Genomic DNA, 13,266 nt, shown 5'->3' on the forward strand with positions numbered 1-13,266 from the left:
TCCCGGTCAGCACGATGTCCCCAGCAGTCCTGAAGCATCGCTTGGTTCCAAGTGCCCCAAAAGGGTAGGGGTGACCAACGAGCCTCCTGGGAGGCACAGATTCTTTGGATGACCTTACATTGTCACCTAATCTGACTTCATCACATGGGCCCCTGAAACCGACATCTGAATGTCCCATCCTCGTTAATAGGAAAGCACTTCAAAAAAGTTGTGGGAAAATGAAATGTAAAGATCAATGTAGGCGTGGGCATTGGTGTAGCGGTTAAGACATTGCTTGGGACACCTGCATTCCACATCAGTGCCCAGATTTGAGACTTAGTCCTGCTCCCGTGTCCAGCTTCCTGCTAATGCACACCCTGGGAGGCAGCTGGTGGATGACTCAAGTGCTTGGGTTCCTGCCACCCGTGTGAGAGACTCAGATTGAGTCCCTGGGCCCCTGGCCCAGTCCAGGCTGTGTACTGGCTTTTGGGGAGTGAACCAACAGATGGGAGTGCTCTCTCTCTCTCTCTCTGCCTCTCAAATGCATTAAAAAAATATCAGTTTCAGTACAAAAACATTTTTGAAACCCATGCATAGTTTTTACATGGCATGGATTTCCACAAACCTAGAAAGCCCTGTCATTTGCCAAAGTGTGGTCTTAGCAACAATGGCTTACTTGGATTTCAATCTGTGTGCCGCCCATATGTTTATACATTGAAACACAAGTCTGGTTCACACAGGGTGCAGCACAGAGACTCCCAGACTGTGCCTGGGCACAATGACATCCTGCTGCTGCCCTGGCCGTGGCTAGCTGTGGGTTCCAGGGCAGAGCAGCCTCTCTCGCCCAACCTCTGACTCCCCACCTGCTGGTGAGGCTGTGTGTGGGGCTTTGGAGTGAGAACAGGTTACTGTTACAAGTTACTGCTTTGTCGGCCGGCACCGCGGCTCACTAGGCTAATCCTCTGCCTAGCGGCGCCGGCACACCAAGTTCTAGTCCCGGTTGGGGCGCCGGATTCTGTCCCGGTTGCCCCTCTTCCAGGCCAGCTCTCTGCTGTGGCCAGGGAGTGCAGTGGAGGATGGCCCAGGTGCTTGGGCCCTGCACCCCATGGGAGACCAGGAAAAGCACCTGGCTCCTGGCTCCTGCCATCGGATCAGCGCGGTGCGCCGGCCGCAGCACGTCAACCGCGGCGGCCATTGGAGGGTGAACCAACGGCAAAGGAAGACCTTTCTCTCTGTCTCTCTCTCTGACTGTCCACTCTGCCTGTCAAAAAAAAAAAAAAGTTACTGCCTTATAATAAAGCTGCTGTGAGAGAAGGGGAAAGGGAGCACCCCACTCTGCAGCAATGTGAAGAGGTCGTGAAATTTACAAGAAGTCAAGCACACGCATTGTGGAAATTGCATCACAGTTTGTCCTGGTGCGCTCTAGAGACCACAAATTTTCAACAATACATACTTCAGTGTCCCTCCTGCAGCTCTGGCTCCCCCTTCTTGCCTCCCCTCACTTGGCTCAGACCCCCAGGGAATGGTGATCTGAGTTGAGAGAACACACTCTGTAATCAGAGCCTGTTGCAAGGTGCACCTGCCTGTGCAGTGGTTCAGCCGCTCACCGGCTGGGTCTTGGCCTGCGCCACGTGCAGGCTCTAGAAGCTCCACACGGCTCCTGTGATGGGGCCTGAACTATCTCAGCTGAAGTCCTGACCTGCTACCTACTTGATGCATAATACTAAGGACGCACCACACCAGCCAGGAACACAGAGATCTTTTTTAGACAATACAGACAATGCGTTTCTGGAAGCACAGCCATTTCAGGGACCCCCAGGGATACCAGGAAATGGAACTGCCTTTACTTGGCTACTAGCCTGTTGGATCCCTCTCCATGTGGCCACGCTGGGTGGCCATGTGGTCCTTTGCAGCCCACAGAGCTTCCCTGGGCCCAGACACCTGCTGGAAGGGGGCTGCAGCTTTCTCCATCCTCTAGGGTGCTCCAGGGAAGCCTGCTCAGGGTGCTCGCATCCATGCTCTCCTTCGTGCCTCGGGATGCAGACAGGCCAGGAGCTGGGTTGGTGGCATTGAGCTGTCAAGACTGTCAGAACTGAAAGTCAAGACTGCAGCCTGCGGCCATCTGGTGGATCTCCAAGGCTGCTATTTGGGGCTCTCAGACAGCTGGTCAGGGTCTTCGGGAGACCTGGGAGATGGCTCTGGCCTCAGCCTCTGCAGTGCTCCTGCCAGCAAAGCCCATTCTTCCTCCTATGGCTTCCCGGGGCTTTGCATGTCCACTGGCATTTTAGTGATGGCTCACGTGTCCAGTCCCCTTCCTAGCAGGAGCACACCTGCAGTGGCCACTGCGCCCTGCTTCCGGAAGAGGAGGCTGTATTTCGGCGTTGTCCTGGTCCACAGGGCATACAATCAGTGATCTGTTGATGACATGCAACAGCCGTGGGTCATCCTGCCCAGGAACCAGTGGCTGGACACGAAACTCCTACTCCTGCAGCCATTGTTGACACGTGCGCCTCTCTTCCTCTTGCCCGGGCATCGTGCATTATTAACACCTAACTCTTGGCATTCTGACTTCCTTTGTCTCAGTCATCTTGCACATGGCTGCCTGGTAACGAAAGATGCTTGGTCCCAGGTCAAGCAGGACGTCAGCTTCATCCTCTGTGGGTCCAGAGCATTCCCATGGCTCTCACAGCTTCTCCTCTACCTGACACAGGTGAAACAGCGCCCAGACAGCATTCAACACCACGCGTCCTCTGCTCCCATGAGCCCGGCTAAGTCGCTCTGCAGGCGACAGTCAGAGCTGAGGGCTGAGCGCTAGTGTTCTGGCTCAGCCCAGGGCCTGCCCGCTGCAGCTCAGAGCAGGCCAAGGGCACACGCCTGCCACTCACTCCTTCCTCCTCCAGCCCTATCCAGGGTTGGGAGGATGCTCTCCTAGCTGCTCCCAACTTGGTTCTTCAGATCTTACCTCCGCTTCACTCCTCAGTGGGAAGGCGCCACCCTGGCTGGGACATGGCTTCTCCCAGAAGGGCGCTGAGACCGAGCTTGTGTGGGCACCACTGCCCGATCCAGTGCCCGCTCCAGTTCACCGTCACACCTGGAGGCCCGGCGAATGCTCAGTGCTTCCTTCCCTTGCTTGATCCAGAGCAGAGAACCAGTGGCAGGGGCCGTGTGCCCAGACACCCTCGGCTATGCTGGGTCGGTCCGCCTCAGTGCAGAACGAGGCGTTCTCCAAATACTGAGATTCCCCGGGCTCCCGTCACCCCTCAGACTGGAAATTCATATGCATGATATTCTGGGCAGAAATGGAAAAGAATTCACTGAAGAATATAATGTTAAGTAGTAGTTATGGATTTTTCCAATCCTAAAACTCATAACCTTTATGAAAAATTATGAAAATAGAGGGTTTAAAGAAGAAACTTTAAGTCACCCAAATCCCATTCCCAGTGGGTGGCCTTTGTGCTGTGTCCCTCCCCCAACCCTGGATGCAAAAAAAATTGAAAATCATGCATAAAAGTGATTTTCAAAAGTTCGCAGAGGGGCGGGGTGTCTAGCCTTGTAGCTAGGATACCAGTTAAGATTCCCACACACCACAGGGGAGAGCTTGGGTTTGAATGTTGGCTCTGCTCCTGGTCCAGCTTCCTGCTGATGCTCACCCCGGGAGGCAGCAGTGACGGCTCAAAGTCCTTGGATTCCTGCCAGCCCTGTGGAGACCTGTACAGAGATGGCGCTTCACGGTGGCCAAAGGATGAGGTTGCGCTGGGGGTGTGGTGGGGAGTCCCAGCCTGGCTGCTCTTGGTTTCCAAAAGATGGGGTGACTTCAGCCCCACTCCCCCCAGCCTGCAACAGGAGCCCCAGCCCCTGCTGCTGTCCTGGCCGTGATGCAGCTCCTGATGGTGCCTTGGTTCCCGGTCAGAGATAGCTTTATTGTTTCACTCATTGTCAAAGGAATCTGCATTCAGTGTAGAAAGAAAGCAAAAAGAAAAAGAAAAAGGAAGAAGTCAGCCTTAGCTTACAACTAGATACAAATGCTGTTAATGTTCGGGTGTGTGCTGTTCTGAGCTAGTACTTCAGCGCGTCTGTGTGCATATGCGTGCACAGGTGGAGTTTTTATTATAATGACTAATAAACCTTCTCCATCCTCAAAAAAAAAGTTCCCAGCTCCTGGCTTTGACCTTGGTCCAGCCTCAGCTATTTCAGGCATTTGGGGAGTGGAGCAATGAATGGGAGCTCTCTGTGTGTGTGTGTCTGTTGTGTGTCTGTCTGTCTGTCTCTCCCTGCCTCTCAAATAAATGATAGATTCTTTTCTTTTAGGTTCATGCAAGTATGTACTATGAAAATGATGTGCATGGAATTCAAAATTTTTTGCACCAAAATAAACTTACCTTTTAGTTCTGTTTTCCTATGAGCTTTGGGAATGCCCTCATGTATATGTGAGGATATGAGAGGCAGCAGGAAGGAGAGCCAGGAAGAACTAACAGATGGCAGCATGCCAGGGCCTGGGGCTGCGGGAGACTCAGGGGTGGGGGCAGCTCCTTCTCAGCCCCCTGTCCCACCCCCAGGATCGCTGGCGTGCAGTGCATGACCGTGCCCGGCTACTCCAAGGGCTTCGGCTACCAGACCGGGCAGAGCTTCTCCGGGGAGTTTGATCACGCCTGGAATGCTGTGTACCTGGAAGGGAGGTGGCACCTGCTGGACAGCACCTGGGGCAGCGGCCTGGTGGACACCACCACCTCCAAGTTTACCTTCCTGTAAGTATGAGTCTCCGTGCTGCTGAGTGGTCTGGTTGGAGGGCCTGCGGAGGGCTGAGGCTGAAGGAGGCAGCAGGTGGAGAGGCCCAGGTGAGTGGCCTGGATGCGCTGCGGGCTGTGCGCGCCCTGCCCCAGGCTCTGCCATGAGCCAGCTTCAGGCCAGCTGCAGAGCCCGGGCCTCTCGGTCACCTTCCCTTCCACTGATTGACTCTTCCTCCAACTCCCCGCCCCTCCCTCCACCAAAGCACCAAGTATCCCCAGCTCTGCCCACAGGCCACACATGAGGGAAGGCAGGAGGTGGCAGGAGCCTGAGCCGCAGACAGACATGGGAAAGGGGGGCGGGGAGGGGTGGTGCAGCCCCCAGCAAGTCGCTTTAGATGTCATGCGCTCCCTTCGGGCTGCAGCCCGTTCACTGTCTCCCTAGGCAAGGACTCTAGAATTTTCTCCTACTACTTCCTTCCCTGTGGTCTGAGCGGGAGCCCATGCGACTCTGAGGAAGGGGCTGGTTTGTGGGCAGTGTGTTGCTGGTGGTGCAGAGTCCCTGGGAGCCACAAGCCCCAGTCAGGCAGGCTGGCAGAGCCACAGGCCACCAAGGCATCTCTGTCCCCTGGGCTCCGCCAGCCCTGCTCTGCCTAGCGCCACGCATAACGCTCTGGGTGGATCGGGATGTCTACCAGCTGCTCAGATTCCTTTTTATCCAGAGAACCGGGTTCCTTCTCTGGAAATTTTGCAGGTAGCAAAATTGTGCAAGTACAAGCCTCACATGCACACACCCTACTCTCGGCTGGGTGTGTGTGTGTGTGTATGTGTGCTCACACACACCTGATTCTCTGAAGTCGGCTCCCCACGGGCCGAGCCAAGTCCCCTCTGCCTCAGGACCTCAGTCTTCTCTGAACCCCATCACTCACCTCCAGAGATCCAGCTCTGGGCTGGACCCCAGGGAGCAGGCCCACCCCGCAGAGCTGCCCAGGCACAGAGGGATGGGGGTGGGTGGAGGTGGCGAATTCTGATACTCTGCCTCCCTGCCGGTCCACAATTCCACTGCCGGGCCCCTGGCCTGCAGGTGACACTGCTGCTCCCTGCAGAGCTCTGCCTCTTCTCTTGGGGACACCCAAGGCTGCTCAGAGCAGGCCACAGTCTTGAGCCAGGAGCCTCTCAGGAAGAGCCCTGAGACGTGCTGCAGCTCCCGTATCTGGAAGCAACCGCTGAGAACCCAGCACTAGAGACAGCACCTGCTCATATGCGGGTATCAGCAGGAACCCTCAGCCAGAGCGAGCCCCAAGGATGCCCCTATGAGCCCTGCCCACCCCACCCCCACCCCCGCACACCTGCCGCAGAGCTGGGTCACGGCCGCTGACCGCCTTGTCCTCCGCTCAGCTACAACGAGTTCTACTTCCTCACCCATCCCGCACTGTTCATTGAGGACCACTTCCCAGACAACAAGAACTGGCAGCTGCTGAAGCCCCCCCAGTCCCTGCGGCAGTTCGAGAACAACATGTACCACAAGAGCGAGTTCTACAACAAGGGCATGCTCAGCGCCCACCCGGACACCGCCGTCATCAGAACAGGTAACCGCGGGGCGGGCGGCCCCCCGAAAGCCCAGGGAACCCTGGCAGGACAAGCCCGTCATGCCTGCATCAGCCATGCAGGGGGTGTGTCAGGAGGGGCAGGTGCTGCCTGGGGGCCTGCAGCCCGGCCTCTTACTGGAGCCCCGCAGGTGGGTCACTCTCACACCGCACAGGCAGTGCCGGCCCCGCCCACACACAGCCTCCAGGCTCGGGGACCCACCGGAAGTTGTGGCCTGCTGTGGTCTCCCACATTCATGGTGAGGACAGTGTGGGCCCTGCAGACCCAGGGTCTCACCAGCAAGGGGTCTTTTAGGTAGGGGCTGCCAGGATCGAGTCGAGGAGTGAGTAGCCAGTCCAGCATGTTCTAAGTAGCAGGAGGACAGGGGAGTTGAGGACACAGGCAGCCTAGATGGGGGCTCCAGCAGCCTCGGGAGGGCAGGAGGCAGTCTGTTCCAGCCACATCCATGGAGCTGAGCCTAGCTATCTCTGACTGGCCCGGGCTGGTGTTTGCTGCCACTCCCGCCCGTGCTGCGTGGCTCCAGGGTCCCAGGTCCGACACTGTGGCCAGAGGTCTCACAGAGGAGCTTTCTCCAGCAGATCCTCTGTGAGTGCCAGCACCCGTCCCAAGGCTGGGCCGGCAGCCTGGGCACACTGCAGGGCTCAGAGAGGCGGGCGGGAGCTTCGCACCTGCCCCAGGGAGCCCCGTGTGAACAGGCAGCCTGAGCTCGAATTGGCAATAAGCACTGGGTGGCCTGGGAGTGGCCCATATTCGTACTTGTGTGGTCCCTGCCACCCCACAGCATTTCCCTACTCACTTGCTGAGCTCTTTCCTGTGATGGCAGAACAAGAGGGGGGAGAGGGAGGTGGGAAGGAATGGGGGAGAGAGAGTGAGAGAATCTCCCATCTGCTGGTTCAAGCCCCTAAATGGCTGCAGCAGCCAGGGCTAGGCCAGGATGAAGCCAGGAGCCAGGAGTTTCTTCCGGGTCTCCCACGTGGGTGCAGGGGTCCAAGGACTTGGGCCATCCTCTGCTGCTTTCTCAGGTACATTAGCAGGGAGCTGGATCAGAAGTGGAGCAGCTGGGACTCAAACCAGTGCATTGTATTAGATGTGTGCATTCCAGGCAGCGGCTTAACCTGCTGCACAACACCACTGCCCCCCACGTACACACACTCTAAAGCTACCAAAGCCCGGCAGTCGCTGCTGTGAGCTGACTTGGTGTGAATCCCTCACTTTGAGAACCACATCTCAGAGCCCGTCACGTCCGTCGTGGCCCGTCGGCCCGTGGGGAAGGAACAACCGGGCCTGCGGCATCTAACTGAAGCTGCTGAGTTGAGTTTGCCTTTTCAAGAGGCCTGAAAATGTAAACACCAGATTTCTTAATTTACAGTAATCTAAAACTTTATCCATATGCATGGTACACACTCGTATTGCGAGAATCTGTCTGGGTAGCAAGGGACGTTAAGAGTGGGGATGGGGGAGAAGGAAGGGAAAGAGGAAAACCACTGGGGGTGGAAAAGGACCTGGGGAGGGGGCGATGGAGCCCCTGAGTGCAGGGACAGTGAGCAAAGGTGGGAGGCAGCGAGGGTGGAGGAGGTCGTGGCCCCTGCAAAGGGATGGGCCGGGGGAGGGGCCGCGAGCCTTGCTATCAAGTCTTCCAGTCATCCTCTCACCTCTGTGCCCGGCACCACGGGCAGGCCCTGGGGTGTGGCAGGGCTGAGGGGGCAGGCCTCTCCCTGCTATGAGCCCACAGCCCAGCAGTGCTCAGAAATGCTCACTTGATCAATTACAGCCAGGACAGGAGAGAGCCTCCAGGGCTCAGCCTCACCTGAGGGTTGGCACATTGGGGTGAGGACTCTCCCAGGTTGCCAGGGAGCAGCGGGTTGGAGGAGCCTTGGGCGTGAAAGTGTGGCCTTGGAGGAGCTGAAAGACCCCCCCAGAAGGAGGTCCCTGATGCTGGCGGGCGGGAGGGGCCAGCCAACCTCCGCGTACCCCCACGGGCAGAGGTGAGCGTTGTGGGAGGACGCAAGGTGGAGCAGGGCAGGGGCCAGGGCCAGTGGCGTAGCAGAGGACGGGAGGTGAGAGCCGACTTTCAGCCAGGAGGGGATATGCAGTCTGCTGGTGCCAGCCACACCCCGTGGGGCTGCCCCATGGAGTGGCGCAGACAGTGGAGAAAGCATAGACAAAGGAGACAGCACTAAGTGTTAAAGGGAAGGGAAGGTCAGCCGGGGGTCGGCGGGGTGGGAGGAGCGGGCTTGCAGGAGGCGCAGCCAGCATCCGGGTCCTCCGAGGCCCGAGAGCGTGTTTCTAGGAAGTCACGACGATTTGGGGGTGGGCAGAGGCCAGGTCCAGCTAGCACATGGGGAGAGGGGCAGGGGGGCAGCGGGGAGGCGTTGGCGGTGTCTGCACGGGCAGGCAGGGAAAGCTGCCAGGAGGGAGGAGCCTGCGGACGAGGCCCGGGGGTGGGAGCCGGCGGCAAGGCTGTTCCTCCTGGGAGCCAGCTGTCCGTCACACCCTGACTGGCCTGTGGGCCAGAGCTGGACCCTTCTCATCACCCCACCCCTCCCCCACTTCCTGTCCACAGTGAACGGGAAGGCCACGATCACCATCGAGAGCTGCGCCCCGAAGCTGTTCATGTTCATGCTCAACGGCAAGCAGGAGCACGGGCTGCTGAGCCTCAGGCAGAGCGGGATGAAGCTCGAGGTGTTCCCCCCCACCACGGGCTCCCACAAGCTGCAAATCTTCGCCAAAGGCGACTCGGACATCTACAGCTCGGTGCTGGAGTACACGCTCCAGTGCAGCCACGTGGACCTGGGCGTCCGGCTGCCGGCCGAGCTGCACCAGCCCGTGGGCCCCAGCTGGTTCTCGGAGCAGATGGGCATCGTGAAGCCATCCCACCCCGACCCCATCATCCACACCCGCGACGGGCGCTGCTCCGTCAGCTTCGGCGTGGACGAGGGCATCAGCGTCCTGGCCTCGCTGCACGGCGACGACGGCCCCATCACCGAGGAGATGCAGCGACGCTACATCTTCCAGCTGCACCGGGAGAAGCGGACGGAGCTGAAGGTCCAGCTACCCCACGCCGGCAAGTTCGCCCTCAAGATCTTCGTCAAGAAGAGGCAGGAGACGGGCAACTACGTCTTTGTCTTCAATTACCTCCTGTGCTGCACCAACACCAAGGTGAACTGGCCCGTGTTCCCCGAGAGCTTCGGCAACTGGGGGCAGGACAATGAGCTGCTGGAGCCCCTGTCGGGCGTGCTGCCTGCCAACCGCAACGTCCCCTTCAAACTGAAGCTGCACGGCGTCGCCAAAGCGCTGGTAAAGGGGCAGGACACGTGGCCGCTGACCCTGAGCCACGAGGGCTACTGGGAGGGCAGCTGCAACACGGCCGGCTGCCAGGAAGTGTACGTCATGGTGCTGGAGAACGCCAACCACAACTTCTACTCCTACATCCTCAAGTACCGAGTGAACGCCCAGTGAGGGCCAGGGCTGCACCCCCACCCCACCTCGCCCGCCCTGGGGGCCAAGGCCAGTGCGGGCTGGGGGGAGGCCCCCAGGGACGTGCACAGAGCCCTGGACGCCACCGAGTCTGCATGAAATCACTTCCAGGCCTCTGCCTCGGTCTCCCTGCTCCGCCGCGGGCGCTGAGGTGTTTGCCGTGGCTGTGATGGGACAGAGGCAAAGGCCCTTTAGAGAAAAAGGTGCTATGTAAATCCAAGGTGTCGTAAACTGTACCCCAGCGCCAGCTGCGCGCCTTCTCCCAGCCCTTCCTGCTGCCGCTGCCCCAGGGCGGACACGGGAAAGCAGGGGCCAGCTGAACACTGCCCACGGAGGAGGGTGTTCAAGGGCTCCCGGCCAGCCCGCAGAAGGATGTGTTGGCTGGGCCGCGCCGTCCTTGAATTGCAGCGCCCCCTTCAGGTAGCCCCGCTGCATTGCTAGTCCACTGCTCTGCTCTGGGCCAGTGCAGAATTAGGCGAGTCTCCCAGCCCTGACCGCTGCTTCCGTAGCCGCCTCCTGCTTTCCAAGGGCCCTGGAGGGAAGAAGGCATGGTTGGGGAGGAAGCCGGCCCGCCCACCGCTGGCTGGAGGCCGAGCTCCTCTGCCGTCGCTAAGCGGAGCCGCAAATGTGGCAAGCCGAACTTTGCCAAAAGCGCCCGTGCCCGCTCCCGGGTGTAGAGGACGACCTCAGAGTCGGAGACCTTCGCAGGCCGCGGGTTGGTGTTCACCCCAGGCTCTCGGGGCATCAGAGGCCCTGCCAGGCCTGCCTGCAGGGAGCCTGGCTGCTACCCCTGATAGAGACCCAGGTGGGGAGCCTATATGAGGCGGGGCCACAGCCACACAGGGCCCCCTCGCGTCTGACGGGCTCTGATGCTCCCTGGAAGCCGGCCGGCAAAGCCAGTCTGGGCCCCACCATATGCCCGGTGCCTGAGGAAACGCCTTTCCCCTTCCTCTCCTCTAAGGAGGGAGCCATCCCTCAGGGACAGCTCAGGGCCCCCTGGCTTGCCTGGCCCTTCGATGCACTTTACACTGGTGTTGCCATGGCAACAGTGGCCAGGCTCAGACGGGACAAGGAGGGGAGTGGGCTGGGAGGCTCACCCTGCACACAGAGCTGTCCCCAGTGGCCCCTGCCTGTCCCTGGGAACCAGTACTGCCTCTTGGGCCACCGTGCCTCCTGCCCAAGCCTCAGATATAGCCTATCCACCTCTGGGTCAGAAGCTGCCCTGACCTCTGCCTGGCGCCCTCTGTCCAGCTCGGCCACCCAGTACCGTGGCACTTCACACCTGCAGGCGTGACCACCTCAGGGAAACGAGCAGCTGGGTCTCATCACACTAGTAAGTGCCTTCCGTGACTCCTGTGCTCCTGGGCCCGGCACTGGCTGCCATGGCCAGGCCCACCAAAGACAACGTACATCTTTTAAAGGACAGTCTAATTCAACAGAATGTGACAGCGTGCAGAGGATGCCACCAGGCAAAACAGGAGCTGTGGCCAGCACCAGAGAGGGAGACTCAATCTCAAAACACCCTCAGGGTGTCCACAGCCCCTCCCACCCCCTTGAACCAGGCACCCCCTTTGTAGGCGAGGTCGGAAAACCACCGGCCTTTCTTCCCACTGGCGCAGAAATACATGAAATGAAGTCCGGTCTTCATGCATTTCTTCACGCAGGCTGCTCTGGGTGGAAATTCGGGATTGCATCCTCCAGGTTTGCACGCAAAGCCGCCTCTTTGTTTCCTGGGCCACCGCGTCCCAGGAGCAGGTGGAATGGCATGGGCGACCCCTGGTGGCCAATGTGAGGAGCTGCCGGCGCTGCAAATCTGAAGGCTGGCGCTTGTCACCCCCGGTGCTTTTTCATGCAAAACTTGAGATGTTTATGTTAAAAATCACTGGGTGCTTTCTCGTGGCTTTCCAGCACTTCCTCATGTGTACCCAGAGCACATCTTCATCACACACAAGCTGCGAGGAGGCCCTGGGAGCTGCCTGGCGCTTAAGGAGATGTGAAATGAGGTGGGGGAGTAGAAGTGTTTTGCCCAGAAATCCCTTGTTGCAATGGAACCACCAGACACAGGGCTGCACGGGGCAGCTTTGACCACACTCATCACCGTGCCAGTGAAGGATTGGAACCTTGAGCTCAGGGAGCTTGTGCCAATAGGCCGCAGGATGGCAGCCCCCGGGGCTGGAGGTAGGGGGTGCCCAGCACAGGGCAGGGGGCTAGGGAGGGAGGCGGCAGAGAGCAACCACAAGTGCAGCACACTCGTTCCCAGCTTGCTGCAGAAGTGCCGCCAGCACCGCTGGACTCTGCTTTCAGCCCGATTGCCATCTTCGTGCATCCCCATAGGACAAGCTCCGCCCTGCCTACCAAGAGGAAAGAGCAAGTTCAGGTTCACTGAAGCTTGCAGGCTTGAGCAGAGAACTAGTTCCTGTGGTTAAGCAAGAGAGGGACGCATGGCCAAGAAAGTTTGTGAAATCCTTGAAGGACTTGAGCAGTGGAAAGGTTTTCCCAGTGGTCTGGCGACTCCAGCACCTCGCTCTGAGGTTGTCTCCCAGTCCGTCCGTTCCTGAGGTGCCAGGTTAGCCCACAGCACACACAGGGCTAGCAGCATTGCCATCGGCAAGGTTTTCAAAGGTGGTGTGCGGTGGCCGATGCTCGCATTTCCTTTGGAACAAGTAGCTGGGACTGCTGGAGAGCGATCCCTTCTCGTCGCATTTGCCTTGAGTCGTGTGCACTGGTGGCTGCGCAGGGTGCCTTCGCCACATTGTTGCTTGTGTTGCTTCTCAATAAAATTTATATTCATTTTTATCCAACAATGTAATTATCGATCCGTTCTTATCGCTGCTCTCACAGGGTGAAAAACACACACACACACACACTTTCATGTTCAAAGGGAGCCCTGGAAACAAAAATCGATGTCCCAGGCATCTGCACGTGATGGTGAGATGCAAATGTACTGTCAAGCAAAGAGCTATTTCACATTAAAGCGAACATAATTAGGTTAGCGCCAGCCCCTCGACGGCTCACAAGCCTTTGAAGAACATGAAGGCAGCGAGTTGTTTTTTTTTTTTTTCCCCATTGAATCTTGTTTAACTTGAATTTTTTTAAGTCCATCTAAATGTCTTTCTAGTGGTGGGAAAACGCTGCCCACCAGCCTACTTTGTGCAGTGTGACTGTGTGTAGATCGGTGTAGTTGCACGCAGAGACTTCCCCACCGGGGACCTAAACAGGTGATGGGTGAATTGGACAGTTAGGGGGATGTAGAGAATGAAAAGCGAGACGCCGCGGAGAAGCGGCCGTCACCATGGCGACCATTCGCTTAGCCCTACGACGAAGCACGAAAAGAACAGGGGTTCCCAGGTCTGACCCGCGGCGAGCAGGCGCCAGGCGTGCTGCCCCTAGGAAGGGGTCTTTCACTACTTAGGAAGCGGAAGTGGGAGGAAGCAGGCTCCCCCACCGTGAGCAGGGCAAGGCTGGAGTGGTCAGAGCG

The 13,266-nt window shown here is 58.5% G+C and overlaps 1 protein-coding gene across 2 annotated transcripts in view; it reads left to right on the forward strand.

The window, feature by feature from the left end:
- Positions 1–12,589, forward strand: part of KY (kyphoscoliosis peptidase) — a 46,420-nt gene extending 33,831 nt beyond the window's left edge. For both annotated transcript variants that reach the window (XM_002716316.6, XM_008266211.5), the window contains 3 exons: positions 4,536–4,724; positions 6,102–6,292; positions 8,875–12,589. In XM_002716316.6, coding sequence (XP_002716362.2) covers positions 4,536–4,724; positions 6,102–6,292; positions 8,875–9,770 — 1,276 coding nt within the window. In that variant the 3' untranslated portion in view covers positions 9,771–12,589. The remainder of the gene's footprint in view (positions 1–4,535; positions 4,725–6,101; positions 6,293–8,874) is intronic.
- The last annotated feature ends 677 nt before the right edge of the window (positions 12,590–13,266 follow it).

The sequence above is a fragment of the Oryctolagus cuniculus genome, chromosome 4 (assembly GCF_051225735.1).
Source record: "Oryctolagus cuniculus isolate XC-2025 breed Fujian yellow rabbit chromosome 4, ASM5122573v1, whole genome shotgun sequence".
Taxonomy (NCBI): domain Eukaryota; kingdom Metazoa; phylum Chordata; class Mammalia; order Lagomorpha; family Leporidae; genus Oryctolagus; species Oryctolagus cuniculus.